The 14,996-nt window shown below is 35.4% G+C and overlaps 1 protein-coding gene across 6 annotated transcripts in view; it reads left to right on the top strand.

Annotated features, from left to right (window-relative positions):
- Positions 1–14,996, top strand: part of NFIB (nuclear factor I B) — a 452,552-nt gene that overhangs the window by 380,523 nt on the left and 57,033 nt on the right. For all 6 annotated transcript variants that reach the window (XM_007465644.1, XM_007465640.1, XM_007465642.1 and 3 more), the window contains exons 4-6: positions 694–762; positions 6,717–6,837; positions 10,472–10,590. In XM_007465644.1, coding sequence (XP_007465706.1) covers positions 694–762; positions 6,717–6,837; positions 10,472–10,590 — 309 coding nt within the window. The remainder of the gene's footprint in view (positions 1–693; positions 763–6,716; positions 6,838–10,471; positions 10,591–14,996) is intronic.

Raw genomic sequence — 14,996 nt, 5'->3', positions numbered from 1 at the left:
ATCCTGGAGGTCTGGCTTCACCACAGTCGCCAGAAAAAGGATCCAGTTCTTGACATGAAGGGAGTCCCAGGGAGTGGCAGCAAGGGTGAGAAAGCAGTGAAATCATGTGAGGTATATTAATGGTGCACAAAAATAGGTCTGTGTAAAGTATTTGCTGTATGTACGGGTTCTGCTTTTGTGTGATCCATGACGGGAACAAGGGTGGGAGTGCTGGTAACAGCAACTCACTTTTTAATCAGGGAAGGATTTGTGAAAGAACAGTGGTTTCAAGAGATCTTTGGAGTAATTCCAACAAGGTGCTAATTGTGGTTGTGGTTTTCCTTTTTCTTTCTTTCTTTTTCTTTTTTTTAATGGGTGGACTTTAGTCTACCAGGTGCTACCGATCTGAGGGCCCCTGAACCTTCATTCCCTATGCGTGGGCAGTGGCAAATAAAACCATACCAATTGCCCTGTACAATTGGAAAGTTAAAAAATTTTTCCTGAGAGATTCTTTAGCTTCTAAAGGGTAAACGTTTGTTTAAACAGACCCAGTTTGCATTTTACAAGAGTTTTGCTTTTACAGTTCTTCGTTGTAAGCATACTTGGGTTTTGTTCTAACCTTTGGTTTAAAAACACTTGAACAAATTCTAGTGTTGAATCACTTATTTGCTTCCTGCTTATGTTGATCTCTTTCATCTTGATGTTTATTTTCAGGATACCTTGAGGATAGTTTTGTAAAATCTGGAGTCTTCAACGTATCAGAACTTGTGAGGGTATCCAGAAGTAAGTAAACTCTTTTCTTATTATTTAACTCTACAGTATGATTTAAAATATTTTATATTTGAACCTTAAAAACAGTATGAAGAGAACTGTGTACTAGGAGAATTTGAGTTTTAAAATCTCTGACCTTTTGATGAAATCAGAAGTGAATATATTTTGTCTGATTTTCTAAAAAATTTGCATTTAAATCAACACTTTCTGTAGTACAAAAACAATTTGCGGTTTGTTCTGCTTGCTGTGTTATTGGTATTCGTTTAATTCACTGTTCACTCTGTGACCATAGATGGTCATTTATATCAAAGGAAGTGTGATTAATTAAATGTACTCAGTGTTGTTATGATAACCCACATAAGTTTCCTGTAGATAAGTGCTTTTTCATTTTGCTAACATTTTGGTGAGGGCTTGGAGATGTACAGGATATACACACTAACATGCAGAGTGTAGAGGGATGCAGAAATTAACTTTGCAGATTGTAGCTGGATATAGATAGAAAGCATTGTTATCCAAAACAATGTCCAATTGTTTTCATTGGCCACCTCACCTGAGACACCGTTCTTGGCAGGCTGGATGAGAATTTTCTCTAGTAAGTTCACCTGGCCAGCTAACTAAGCAAGGGGGAAGTTTCCTTGATCAACTCTTTTAGTTATTACTGGTGTGTGCAAATATATGTAAGATGCAGTTCTTATCTCATTGATTATGCTGAAGGGGGTGACTCATTTCTACTTGCTCTCTTCTCTGATTTAGCTTATTTATGTAACTTTGAAGGGTGTATTTTCACCTGACATTTTCATAGAGAGTGTCATAATTTGGAATGATTTATTCAGATGATATAGGGGCACTCTGGAGCCTGTTTAAGTTGTGTTTTTCACTTGGGTCAAATTCAGAGGTCATGAACAAGAATTATGATGATCCAAAAAGAACAAACAAGAATGAGTTACTAAGGGTAAGTATAGGTAGTGCTTTAGCATGGCGTTGAGTGAAGTAATCTCCAAGGTGGTAGCTGACTTTATCTTTGGAACTGTAGTTTCTCAAATAGTTCAGATTTCTGAAGTGGCTAGTGCAAACAGCCTGTATTTCAGAGAGTTCTGTACATGAGCATTTAAGACTTTAGTAGCATCCTTTCTGACGTAATTCTGCAGTGGATAAATGTATGCCCCAAAGACTTCTGCCCTGGGTCTGTTGTCTTGGGGGCAGTGTAGGAGACCAAATTAATATCCTGTATGCCTGTACCTATAGGGTTCATATTTGCTGGGCAAGAGGATTCTGATGGTCTTTACTTCATTCACCAAGGTGATGAGCCTTGTGTGTTTCTCCTGATCAATATGTGTTGTGCAAAGACCTCTGATATTTGAACTTTTTTATGTTTATTTTTAATTTGGAAAGGAACATGCCTGACTTACTTACTACTACTTTATGGCATCATCTAAGGAAGGGGGTATTTAAGGATGTGTGTGTATGTTTCCCCAACTGCTCTTTAGCAGAGAGGCTATGCTGCTACAGTTATGAGACATTATGAAATTATTTGTTTAAATTTGTACTTTTCTCAGTTTTATGATATATTTTCACCCTTCTTATGCGAAGGACAGTAGAGCCGTCTGTCAGAAAATATCACTAATTCCTCATTATAGGTAACATTATGCTAGATGCTGTAGGAGAGCCACATGAGAACTTTTAAAAGCCCAGATTGATATTTTGAGGAATCTGAATTTGAAACATAAAAATAGATTAAAAAATACCTTTTTAGGGACTTTCCTGGTGGTCCAGTGGTGGAGAATTCACCTTCCAAAGCAGGAGGTGCAGGTTTGATCCCTGGTTTGGGAGCTAAGATTCCACATGCCTTGTGGCCAAAAAACCAAAACATAAAACAGAAGAAATATTGTAACAAATTCAATAAAGACTTTACAAATGGTCCACATCAAAAAAATCTTTAAAAAAAAATACCTTTCTCTGATAGTTCAGAAATGAGGCAAATTTAACATATACCATTCATTCTTTCTTGATTCATACTGTCATCTTCTAGAGGTTTTTAAGTTATCTGTTATAACAAACATTACTAATTTGTAATTAGTATATTAATTATCTGTATTCATTCATTAGTTACTTTATTCAGCAAACATTTATTTTCTACTGCATATGTAAATAGGTGTCTCTGAAATGCTTGAGAAGTTATTCTCCTAAGTGTTTTAATATATCCACATTATAATCTTATTTACACAATTGAACTTCATTGTTTATGAAATAAGGGTTTGCTAAGTAAACATCAACTTCAGCACAACCCTTACGCTGTATATCACAAATTCTGACTTCTTGAGGGTTTACGGTATGTTAATGGTTTCTGTCCTCTGGGGTTTTACTCTCATATGACCCTCTAATGTGCATGTTGACTTTAGCTAATGAAGCTATTCAGTTTTAGGATAGTGATCTTTCTGGTGAAGGATATTATCACCATCTTAAAAGTTGATTTAGGATCAGCTTTTGGAGTGAGGAGAACAATAAGAGAGATTAAGGGTTGGCCTCTAACCCTTGGAGTCCGAGGTTCTTCTGAGCTTGGTTTCTAAGAGGGTATTGGCAGCCTCTTAAACATGATTTGCAGCCTTCAGCCCCCTTGCTGCTCTCTGGGAGAGGTGCTAACACTGATCTTTGCATCTGATGTAAGTTTTTCCAGAGGCTTTTAAACAGGCACATCTGCCTGGGACTTGCCGTTCTCATGCACTTTGTCATTAGATAAATTTTATGCCTGTGTGCTGTTTTAGAATCTGGCCATGTTCGCTATTAATCTACTTTAATTTCCGTAATCTCCCATTTAGTGTAAAAATGCACACTAAATTTTACAGTGCTCGTGTGTAAATCCATAGACAAAGTGTTTTTGTTCTTGTTTCGCTTAAGCCATGACTAAAGCTTGATTTTCCGTCTTGTACCCCACCCCCGCAGTTTTATTGAGATTTAGTTGACATGTAGCACTGTATAATTTTAAAGTGTATAGCATAATGACTTGACTGACGTATGTTGTGAAATGCCACAGTAAGTTTAGTCAACATCCATCATCTCATACAGATACGAAAAAGAGAGAAAACGTTATTTCCTTGTGATGTGAACTCTTAGGATCTACTCTCTTAACAGCTTTCCTGTATATCCTACAGCGGTGTTCACTGTAGTCCTTATGTTGTACATTACATCCCCAATACCTATTTATTCTGTAACTAGTAGTTTGTACGTTTTGACCACCTTCCTCCAATTCTCCCTCCCCGCCCACAACACCCACCTCTGGTAACCTTTTCTTTGAGTTTGGTCTTTTGTTTGTTTGTTTGTTTAGATTCCACTATTGCTTTCTTGATACTTTGGAAGAATCCTTCTGGAACAAAACTTAGAAAAAAACAATTTCCAAAGATTTTTAATTATCATTTTCCTATAAATTATACCTAGTATGCTTACGGTCAAGCAATCTGTGTTGACTATCAAACCGTATGCTTATTAAATAGAAACTACAAATCTTTGCCTAAATACTGCATGAGCTTAATAAATTGCAAATAGTTGATGTAAGATATAACCTGTAAGCTTCCCGTTGGTAACTCAGTTCTTTGAATTGTATCCATCACTGCTGTTGGAAGCCAAACAGATTGCTTACCTTCAACGAGCCCCTCAAATGCCTCCTTCCAGCACATACTCTGCTTTCCGATGTCACATAGAACATGGTTCTAATAATAAACTTTAAAGCATGTGGTTACTGTGGGATTTCTTACCTTGCATTTTTTTTAACCTCTGGTGTACCTCAGGCCACAACAAGCAGCTACATTTTAACTGTCCAAAGAACTCGAGCCATTAGGCATAGTTGCACATTGAACACTAATATTTTCTGTGTAAAATGAGACTAAAGCATATTATATAATATGAACAACCTAACAGAAGGCAGAAACTCCAGAGTTTTAGAGCTGAGACTAATCTCTTATGTATTGATTAATTTTTAATGGGGAGAGATACTCGTTGTATATTCCTTGATTGTTTCTCTACAAGGCATGCACCTCCTAATCATATTTTCTTTAAAAATACTTTGTTAGTCTCAGCCTGCCTGAGATATCGAAGTACAATTCAACTGATAGTGAACACATTTCAAATGTTTATTAAAAATTCTGAGTAAGAAAAAGTCCTTGAAAATCGGCTGTCCCTTTGGAATTTTTTACTCAACGTGTGGTTAGTTTGGAGAGGGGAAGGTTAAGTAGACTTTGTGTTCTTAGCGTGAATTTCAAGGGCTCCAGAATTTCCCCGCCCCACATAGGATACACTTTCTCTCACTGGAGATCTTGAAGGCCTGATAAAAACAGGTGAAAAAATAGAAACTATTCTTAAGCATTGTCCTTTGGCACCAACCTGGCTGGCCTCCATCTTGTATGTCATCTCTGCCCATGACCTTGCTCCTGTAGTAATTGCTGTTCAGAGTAACCTCCCTTTAGTACATTACTCATCTTCCAAAGCCCTGGGCCAGCTGTGACTTTTCCACAGATTTCTTGGACCATTCAAGCTTGTATCAGATTCCTCTTTCCTTGAAATCCTGTAGCATTTATTGATCATGTCATTCATTTGGAAGTTTCATTATAAAACGCATTATGCTTGTATCTCTGTGTTTTTCATGAGTATTTTGTTTACCCAGCTTGTTGCCCAGTATGTCTTATTAAGCACGGGAACTATCTTAGACTATTTTGTGTCCCTTGCAGCATCTTATTGAATGAACAAACCTTCAGCAAGTAGGTTCATTTGTACCAGTTCACCAGCTTTGCGTGGGTTTTTGAACTGTTTCATCTTTGCTGACCACTCTAGGTTGCCAGGGAAGAATTTCAGGGAAGGAAGCAAGGAAAGAAGGGAATTCACATTTGTTGAATATCCATTATACACTAGGCATGATGCTGGACTTTTATCACTACTTACCTCATCTCATCCTCAAAACAATCATATGTGATAGGTTATTCTAATTTTCATTTTACAGTTCAGGAAACTGAGACACATAGCCAATAAGTGGCAGAGGGAGTTAAAACTAAAAGGCTGTCTATCTCCCAAGACCCTACCCATTCTAACACAACATGCTGTCTGACAGATTTATTCAAGAAATTGGTCTAGGAACCAATTTTAAAAATTTGAAAAGATGTAATCCATTGTACAACAACCAATATTACATTAAAATTTTCAGTTCTTAATACATCAACAAACTCAAAAAGACTTCTTGATTTATAAAATAATACCTTAAAGTATAAAACTCCATGAGTATATTTTAAATGACTTATGAAATTGGGCATACACACTTTTTTAAAAACAAAACATAGCTGTTGAGTAAAACTGTACTCACCATTCATATATGAAACCTGAATATGTATTTTGGAAAAAGAATCTTGACTTGTATTTCATATTTGTCAATTTTACTTATATACCTGTCCTAATACAAGAATTATTTTTATATCAAATAATTATAAATATGATTTCTAATGCATTCTAACATTAATGTTAACATTATTATAAAATAATAATCACCTTTTGTGAAACTATTCTAATTCGATTTATTTAACAATAATTTGGTTTTTGAGATCTGACCTAGTACAGAGTGCCTTGCTTGGTGCTGAGCAATAGGCAACATATATCATTCCCTGTGGCGCATCTAGAGACTAGTGGGGTGACAGGTGTAGTGACGACTAACACAAAGGACTGAGTGAAAAAGCTTGGGCAGTGGGAGCGGGAGAAGGGGTAACCAGTGCTGATAGCGTGCCTCAGGTTTCCACACTTGAACACTGGCATCGTGAGGATGTTTGCAAGTCTTAACCAGTGAATGGCTGGTATTAGATTCTTAAGGTAAAGAGAGTTCCCCTCATCCTTGCCCAGAGGCATGGAAAATATTAGATTATTACATTTGAATAGAGATGACAACAGTAAATGGCATTCCCAATGTTTGTTGGTGTTGTTGTTTCATTCCTCAGCACCCATAACCCAGGGAACTGGAGTCAACTTCCCAATTGGAGAAATCCCAAGCCAACCATACTATCATGACATGAACTCGGGGGTCAATCTTCAGAGGTCGCTGTCTTCTCCACCAAGCAGGTAACTGAAAGAGGAGCTGCTTTTGTTCTCAGTCTATATGCAAATCGGTAGATAAGTAGACATGCAGATAGATAGGTACACAAGTAAAGAGAAGGGGGAAATAAAGAGTTCAAGATTTTTGCTGATTTTACACAAAGTTTTAATCTTTCCTGGTTAAACTTATTTTGAAATTTGAAAGTTAAATTGTTGTTCAAAGCATTTTAAAAAGGCTTTTTGGGGAGACAAGGGAACTATAAAAATGTATTAATATTTTTATTCCCTTATATGAAGTATTATAACTCTATAAGTAATTCTTTTGGTGACTTTAAAAATGATATTGCCATAGCAAAGATCCCTGGTTTAGGATTGATTCATCCAACTTTTACCCTAATACCATGTCCAAGCTGGGGATAACGAAACATGAAAAATAAAATGTGTCATTTACTTAACCTTAAAAGGCCTTATTCTAGGCAACAGGTTTGCCAAGTTCTTCAATTAGTTGATGTTCTTTGAATAATTTAGTTAACTCTCAGTTACCAGTGAAAGTATTACCTGCTCTGAGATTTGGCCTAACCAGCCTTTGTTGGGGAACAGCTACAGTGAGGTGACTTTGCCTTTTAGTCCTCTGCTGACATTCTCATATTTCTCTCTTGACCTTCTGATTGTAACTTTCAGTCCCACAGGAGTTTAAAAAGAGATCTGCTATTTAAATGAGGGAGAATTAACTTGGCAAGTTGTAGTACATAGGATTTCATGATATGTTCCCCTATTGTTGAATGATAGAAGAGGGCTGAGTGAATAAGACAAATATTATAGCTTTATTGGGGTTTTTTGAGTTGAATCTTCAATATAGGAAGAGCAGTCTCATTTCCATAGCATTAAATATACCCACAATCAGATAGAAGATCATACGTGAGTTCCAGAGCAAAACATATATTTCACAGTATCAGCTGTTACAAAATTTAAAAATCTGGATAACTATATTCCTCTGCTATTCTCAAAAACAAAAATTAATTGCATTTGAATTAATTATGGAGCTATACACATTGTTTATTAACTAAGTTCAATTTGATGTCATTTATGGTCAAACTATATTTTCCTATAGTCAGATTGCATAGCAAGAGAATAGGGTTTATTCTCATTAAAACTGTCTGTGATATGGTGAAGTGTTAAAAATGCTTTAGTTTTTCTAAATTTAAAATGCGAATAGTAATTTTTTATTTTGTCTGGTGGATTGGTATGCTGTCAACACAGATCTTTCCTCCTGATCGTTCAGTGTCAGATACTACATCGTTCAAATAAAAAAGGTTTAAAAAAATTTTCTCTATTATTTCCTTATGAAAGTCTTTTCTCCCTCATTTCAAGTTTTCCATACATATTTACCGCTGATTTACAGATGGGAGAATTAAATTAAAGGAGGCTTAAAAAATACATTCTAACTTTGGATACCCTACAAAGAAACTAAAGAAACTATTTACTCTCACTGTGGTTTAGCATGGATAGAAATTGCCATCTTCTGCATCATGTTAATACTCCGGGAGTTGTGAGTCAAATATTAATCACAAATGTATCTATGAATATACCCAGACATGCACATGCTTCCAGGATTTGGAAACAGTGTAGTAGAAAGAGCACAGTCTCAGAAGTCAGAAGTCCTTACTTTGTGTCAGACTGCTTCCATTAACATGCCCTGGGCAATTGATTTTCTCCAAATTTGTCTTCCCACTTGTTAGAAAATGGAGGATTGGTTTATGTGTATGGCTTCTAAAGTGAATTACAACTCTGAAATCCTATGACACTAGGTTTATTATCACTGTATAAAGTTCATTCGGAAGATATCATTTTTAGTTTTTATTTCCGTAGGTGTGAATAAGATTTTTTTTAATTTAAGGAAAAAATATCCATTTCTATACTCATAACTTACTGTTTAATAGGGTATTGGTGGAGATGTTTGAAAACAGTATATCAAGCAATATGGCATGTGGCAAAGAATAGCTTTTTAATCTCTGCTCTAAATATTCACTTTTCTTAGTAATTGAGATAAAACTATGTTTTCTTTATTAAAATATATTATACTACTTTGAAAGTTATTTTGGTTTGAATTTGGCAATGGCCTGTTTTTCATGGTTGATCTTAAGAATAAAGGATCAATAACCTAAGTTCTTAGGAAAAAAATCTAAAAACAATAAATGCTGGAAAGGGTGTGGTGAAAAGGGAACCCTCCTACACTGTTGGTGGAAATGTAAATTGATACAACCACTATGGAAAACAGTATGGAGGTTCCTTAAAAAACTAAAAATAGAACTACCATATGACCCAGCAATCCCACTACTGGGCATAAACCCTGAGAAAACCATAATTCAAAAAGAGCCATGTACCACAATGTTCAATGCAGCACTATTTACAATAGCCAGGACATGGAACCAAGCTAAATGTCCATCGACAGATGAATGAATAAAGAAGATGTGGCACATATATACAATGGAATATTACTCAGCCATAAAAAGAAACGAAATTGAGTTATTTGTAGTAAGGTGGACAGACCTAGAGTCTGTCATACCGAGTGAAGTAAGTCAGAAAGAGAAAAGCAAATACCGTGTGCTAACACATATATATGGAATCTAAAAAAAAAACAAAAATGGTTCTGATGAACCTAGTTGCAGGGTGGGAATAAAGATGTAGACAGAGAATGGACTTGAGGACACGGGGTGGGAGGGGGAAGCTGGGGTGAGGTGAGAGTAGCATTGATGTATACGCACTACCAAATGTAAAATAGTTAGCTAGTGGGAAGCAGCAGCATGATCTCCCTCTGCTTTGCGATGACCTAGAGAGGTGGGATAGGGAGGATGGGAGGGAGGCCCACAAGGGAGGGGATATGGGGACATATGTATGCATATGGCTGATTCACTTTGTTGTACAACAGAAACTAGCACAGTATTGTGAAGCAATTATACTCCAATAAAGATCTATTTAAAAAAGAGGATATATGAAATAGTTTATAATCAATCAGTCAAGTACTATAAAATTTTTAATATTATTAAATATAGGGTTGCTACTAATAATTACTATTTTATAAGTGTCTTCTAAATGCCAGCCACTAAATGCATGAGCTTTACATTTAATAACTCATTTAATCCTCTCAACCACTCCCCTTTTTATTATTTCCATTTTACAGATGATTAAACTGAGTTTAGGAGGGTTAAGGAGTTTACTTATCTTTGAATTGACACGAAGGGATTACATTTTTAATGGCAAGTGCCGTACGAATGAACGTTATTCATATTGATAATAATTATGAGTCAGGTACAATCGATAACAATTTTTAAATTAGTATACCTATCACATTAAGAATTCACTTTTTAGTACTGAAAATAGTGTTCTACTACTGGAAATATATTTCAACGTGTATATATAATAAACACATTTGTTAGGCAGGTACAGTTCTGATATAATAAATGATACCTACAACAAGAAATGTCTGCTACTCCTATTGATGTCTTAAATATTCACCATTATTTCAAAATGGTTCTGAGATACTGTTACTTGGCGTTTGTGGAAATTTCCACAGTAAGAATATTCTCAGATTATGTATTTTCAGATGCTACACATCTTTCTAGAAATCCCATTAACATTCACTCTTGTCATATTTTAACAGCAAAAGACCCAAAACTATATCCATAGATGAAAATATGGAACCAAGTCCTACAGGAGACTTTTATCCCTCTCCGAATTCACCAGCTGCTGGAAGTCGAACATGGCATGAAAGAGATCAAGGTGAGTAATAAGGCGTTGCCTCTAGGAACAGTAGAGTAAAATGTCAGCTCCTTTCACAAATTTCATTTAGTCAAAATTTCATAATTGAATCAATATGGATTATATTTTTTTCATGAAATGATTGCAATAAAATTATTTTTAAGGTCATGTACTAGTCAAATCTTGTTAAAGTTAAGTTACAAAATTCCCATATTTTTATGTGTTTGTTAAACTTTTTTTTTAGACAAAATGATCTTTTAGAACCCTCAATGTGTGTGTGACTGATGATGACCTGGCTACATTAGTTGGCTGGATTGTAGCAGAAGCACAAGTTCTGATTCAGTCAAATCAATCTGCTCCTCTTAATGGGGTATTTTAAGGAGGAGCCAGGCTTTAAGCGGTTCGCAGGTACTAGTTACTGAAAGTTCCCATTTAAAGGAAGCCATACTTCCTTTTGGAAGTAGGTACAACATGAACGATAAATAAGTGTAATGTAAGACACTTGGTGTCTGAGTCAATCTAGTTATTCTATCTAGATAAAACTATAACCCAGTCCTAGGGCAGCTCTAGGGAAAAATATAACTTTAAGAAATAGGTATTATTTGACTCTCTGAATTCATACTTTGCTCTTTTTCATTCTTAAAATCTATTGGATTAAATATATTTCATCCGACATACTCATGCCTTTTTGCCACAGAAGGAGATTATTAAACATGGAAACAAAGATTAGCTAACAATTTTTGTTGGTATGTATGCAAATATGACTTATATCAGCAGCACAAAATGTATTTGAAAATTCTTTTAGATAAAATTCTCCATTTTATTAAAAAAGGAAAAAAAAAAAAAAAAAAAAGAGCTCATTAGCAATGTTTTTTAGCCCATGACTTGGGCGTGTGTATCTGAGGCTTGAGGAGCTGCATGTCCAGTAATCTCAGGAGACCAAATAGCTCTGAAGATGAGCAGTTAAAGCCAAAGTTCAGGACTCCTTTTCTGCTGCTCCATGTTTTCCTACCGAGTGCCATAGCATTTAAAGAAGGGTGAGACATCTTCATGGAGGAATTGACATTGAGTCAGGTGGGTCTCCTTTAGCATGCTGAGATTTTTAACTAGTAAAGAAGGGGACAGCGTGGGCACAGACAGAAGCACAGGCAAGCATTGAGGTGGGGAAGTAAATTTCTGAATGGCCATGTATGAGCCCTGTAGTGGGAGGCTGTGTATGTGGATGGAAATAAAGGGAGATCATTTTAAGGAAGGATTTGAAAATCAGCTGGAGAGTTTGGGCTCTGAGATCTCACTCCACCTCCCCAATCTATTCTTTAGACAGAACCATCTTTTAAAACATAATAATGTCATATCACTCCCCTACTTCAGTCACGTCCTGCTCCTCTTAGGCGAAGATCAGAATTCCTTCCTATGATCCACGGACCTTTTTCTTGTTCTCTGGCCTCTTGACCACTGCTCCAGCCTCAGCAGGGGCCGTCTGCTTCCTTCTTGCACTTGAGCCTACTGCTTTGTTTAGATTTGGAAATGCAATACCCAAGACCTTCATATAAGCCATGCCCTCTGGAGGGCCCCTCTTCTGTCTCTTTGTCTGGCAAATTCTTGGTCAGTTTTCAGGTCCCAGCCTAAACTGAGGAATTTCCATCTAAATCAGGTCTTTACCTCTTGACACCTTGTATTGTTCCTTCATTGTGCTTATAATACGTAGTTCCATATTTGTTTATGGGATTAATTGTCTAAATCTGTCTATACTATGAGGGCAGGGACTTTATCTGTTTGGCTCCTGTGTAACCAGCGCCTGGGAACCATGCACAACACTTAGTGCTTAGTAGGGACAAATAAATATTTGTTGGCTACATGAACCATTGATAGGCAGAACACCAGTTTCATTAGCAAAGGCAGGAAATAACAGGGACTTAACCAGACTTGCAGAAGTAAGAACAAAAACAAAACCCTCAACCCTTTATATTTTACTGCTTGTTTTACTGACATTGTCAACTTTTTCTAAACAAAGCCATATTTTCCTCATCAGAAAATTGTTCTGGAAAAGATTCTAACGGTAAAAACAATAACATTGTGAATGTGTGGCAATGGATGTGTTGTGCAGAAGTGTAGGTGTTCTTTATTATAGAGTGTCACTCTGTAAGAATTGATTCCTCTTTCAGCCTATTGAATAAAGCCAATCTCAAATCGTATTATAAAACATTTTTGAAAAGTAGAAGGGAAACTGTCATTCTTTCTTTTTGTAAAATTGTTGTATTGTCTTGGTGATTTTCTTTTGTCAAGATGACTGTAATTATTGGAGAAGTCTGTAAAGGAATATTAAGAGTAAGAAAGAATGATCCATTTTCATGTGTGCTTAGAAAAAATAGTCTGTCACTTGAATTCTGAAGACTGAAGATTTTGTAATGTGCACAGTAAGCCCTTGTGGGAAGAAGACTTCAACTACAATGAAAACATGAGGTGGGAGGGAGGGAGACAAAGAGGGAAGAGATATGGGAACATATGTGTATGTATAACTGATTCACTCTGTTATACAGCAGAAACTAACACACCATTGTAAAGCAATTATACCCCAATAAAGATGTTAAAAAAAAAAACAAAAAAAACATGAGGGCAGGACAGTACTATCTTTATAAATTTGCTAAGCCCAATTCAGTCCTTCTGTTTGATGAAAATTGCTTTCTTTAAACTTGCAAAGTAAAATGCCCTGGTTGTTCTTGTCCATCTTCAAATGTTCTTTAGACATACTTGCCTGTCATGAAGGGAGTTTTCTAAAGGGCATATTGAGTACCACTCGATACGGTAATAGCTTTAGTACGTGTCTAAAAATCCCTGCGCTAATTGTATGCAATAACTACTTACTGGTTGCTTAAAATATATTTGTGCTTATAATTGGCAGAAATGTTTAAAATTCACTGTTAATTATTTCCTGGGTCTGCCTTAGTTATTTGTGTTAACTTTGCATTAACATCTACTTTTACCATAACCCTTAACAAAACTGAGTGAAACATGCGAATCAAAAATAACAAAATTATGGAGAGTATGTGGCATTCCACCTTCCCTTATAATCTGAACCACAAACCTAAACCTTTGAGATTTATTCCAAGTAGGCAAAAATAAGGAATATAGTGTAACTAAATGATTATACTCATTTCATTAAAAAAAATTAGGCAACATTTTAATACAAAATCGAGATTCATGCAGTGACAAATATTCCCGTATTTTAATAATTTAATGAAAAAAGTGTTTTTCTTTTAGCATACTATAGACATAATTATATCTTTATGGCTTTTCAAAGCACAAAAAAGTTACAATTTCCTGGACATAAAAGAGTTGTAATTTTAATTTTGTAGAATATAGACATGAACATTTTCAAACTGAACACTGCTTAATAGGGTCAAACATTTCGTAGGAATCTTTATAATTTGCTTAAATTTCTTCTGATAAATAGTGATAGAAATTAAATTTGTTAGAATCTACATTACATAATGGTTATGTTTTAACTTTATATTCTTTTATACATAAAGGAAGAAAAAGAAAACTGGGCCAGTAACAAAGGGATATACAGCAGCTGTTCCATTCGTTCCTAGATTGTAGAATATTTTTTTCTTGCTTAGTGTCTTTTATGAATTCCCTAGTCTTAAACCTCATGACTGGTTCTACCTCTATTGAAAACTTTGTTTTTTTGGATACTGCTTTCCATCATTTTAATGGTTAAATTAATAGAACCAGGATAGCTTATCAATTTGCATGTTGAAAATTTCTTTTATTATTCTAATACTTACCCCACAAAATATTCCATCTGAGAGCTTGTCTACCTTAAATTTTTTCCCACCTGAGCCAGTTCACAGACTAAATTCCTCATTGATATAATTCTCTTGAAATCATTACAGTAGTCCTTTGTAACTTCTGATGTAAGAGGAAAAAGAGGCAGATCTTGGTTTTTCCTGTAATTTAAGTTACTTTCTTGGGACTAAAGCTTGTAGTATTTTTGTGGCTGGAAATTTAACAGACTAGTAATTGGTATGCTTGAACATTTGAAACAATTCTTTGTTAGTATCACTTTGTCTCTGCCATTCTAATAGTCCCCGATCCATCTAAGCCTGAATATAAAACTCCTAAAACGCTATTTAATAGACGTTTAGTGATATGGTAAATATATTTGTAATATACAGCTGGGCTTTCTAAATGGAAAATTTAATACCTCTTAGTCTAATGAGTATTTAAACAACTTGTAATCTTAGATAAAATGTAAATTCAGAAAGACTTTTAATGCAGTAAAATTTTATTAGTTCCTACACATTTAGAATTGCGATAATTGAACTAAATTAACATTTATCAAATGCCTATTATTTGCCAGGACTTTTTCTAGGCATTGGGCACATAAATATGAATAAATTAAATTTCTAGCCCTTGACCTGCTG

This window comes from Lipotes vexillifer, unplaced genomic scaffold (genome assembly GCF_000442215.2).
Source record: "Lipotes vexillifer unplaced genomic scaffold, Lipotes_vexillifer_v1.1 scaffold31, whole genome shotgun sequence".
Classification (NCBI taxonomy): domain Eukaryota; kingdom Metazoa; phylum Chordata; class Mammalia; order Artiodactyla; family Lipotidae; genus Lipotes; species Lipotes vexillifer.
The sequence above is the reverse complement of the archived record's forward strand: the minus strand, read 5'-3'. Positions and strand labels throughout refer to the sequence as shown.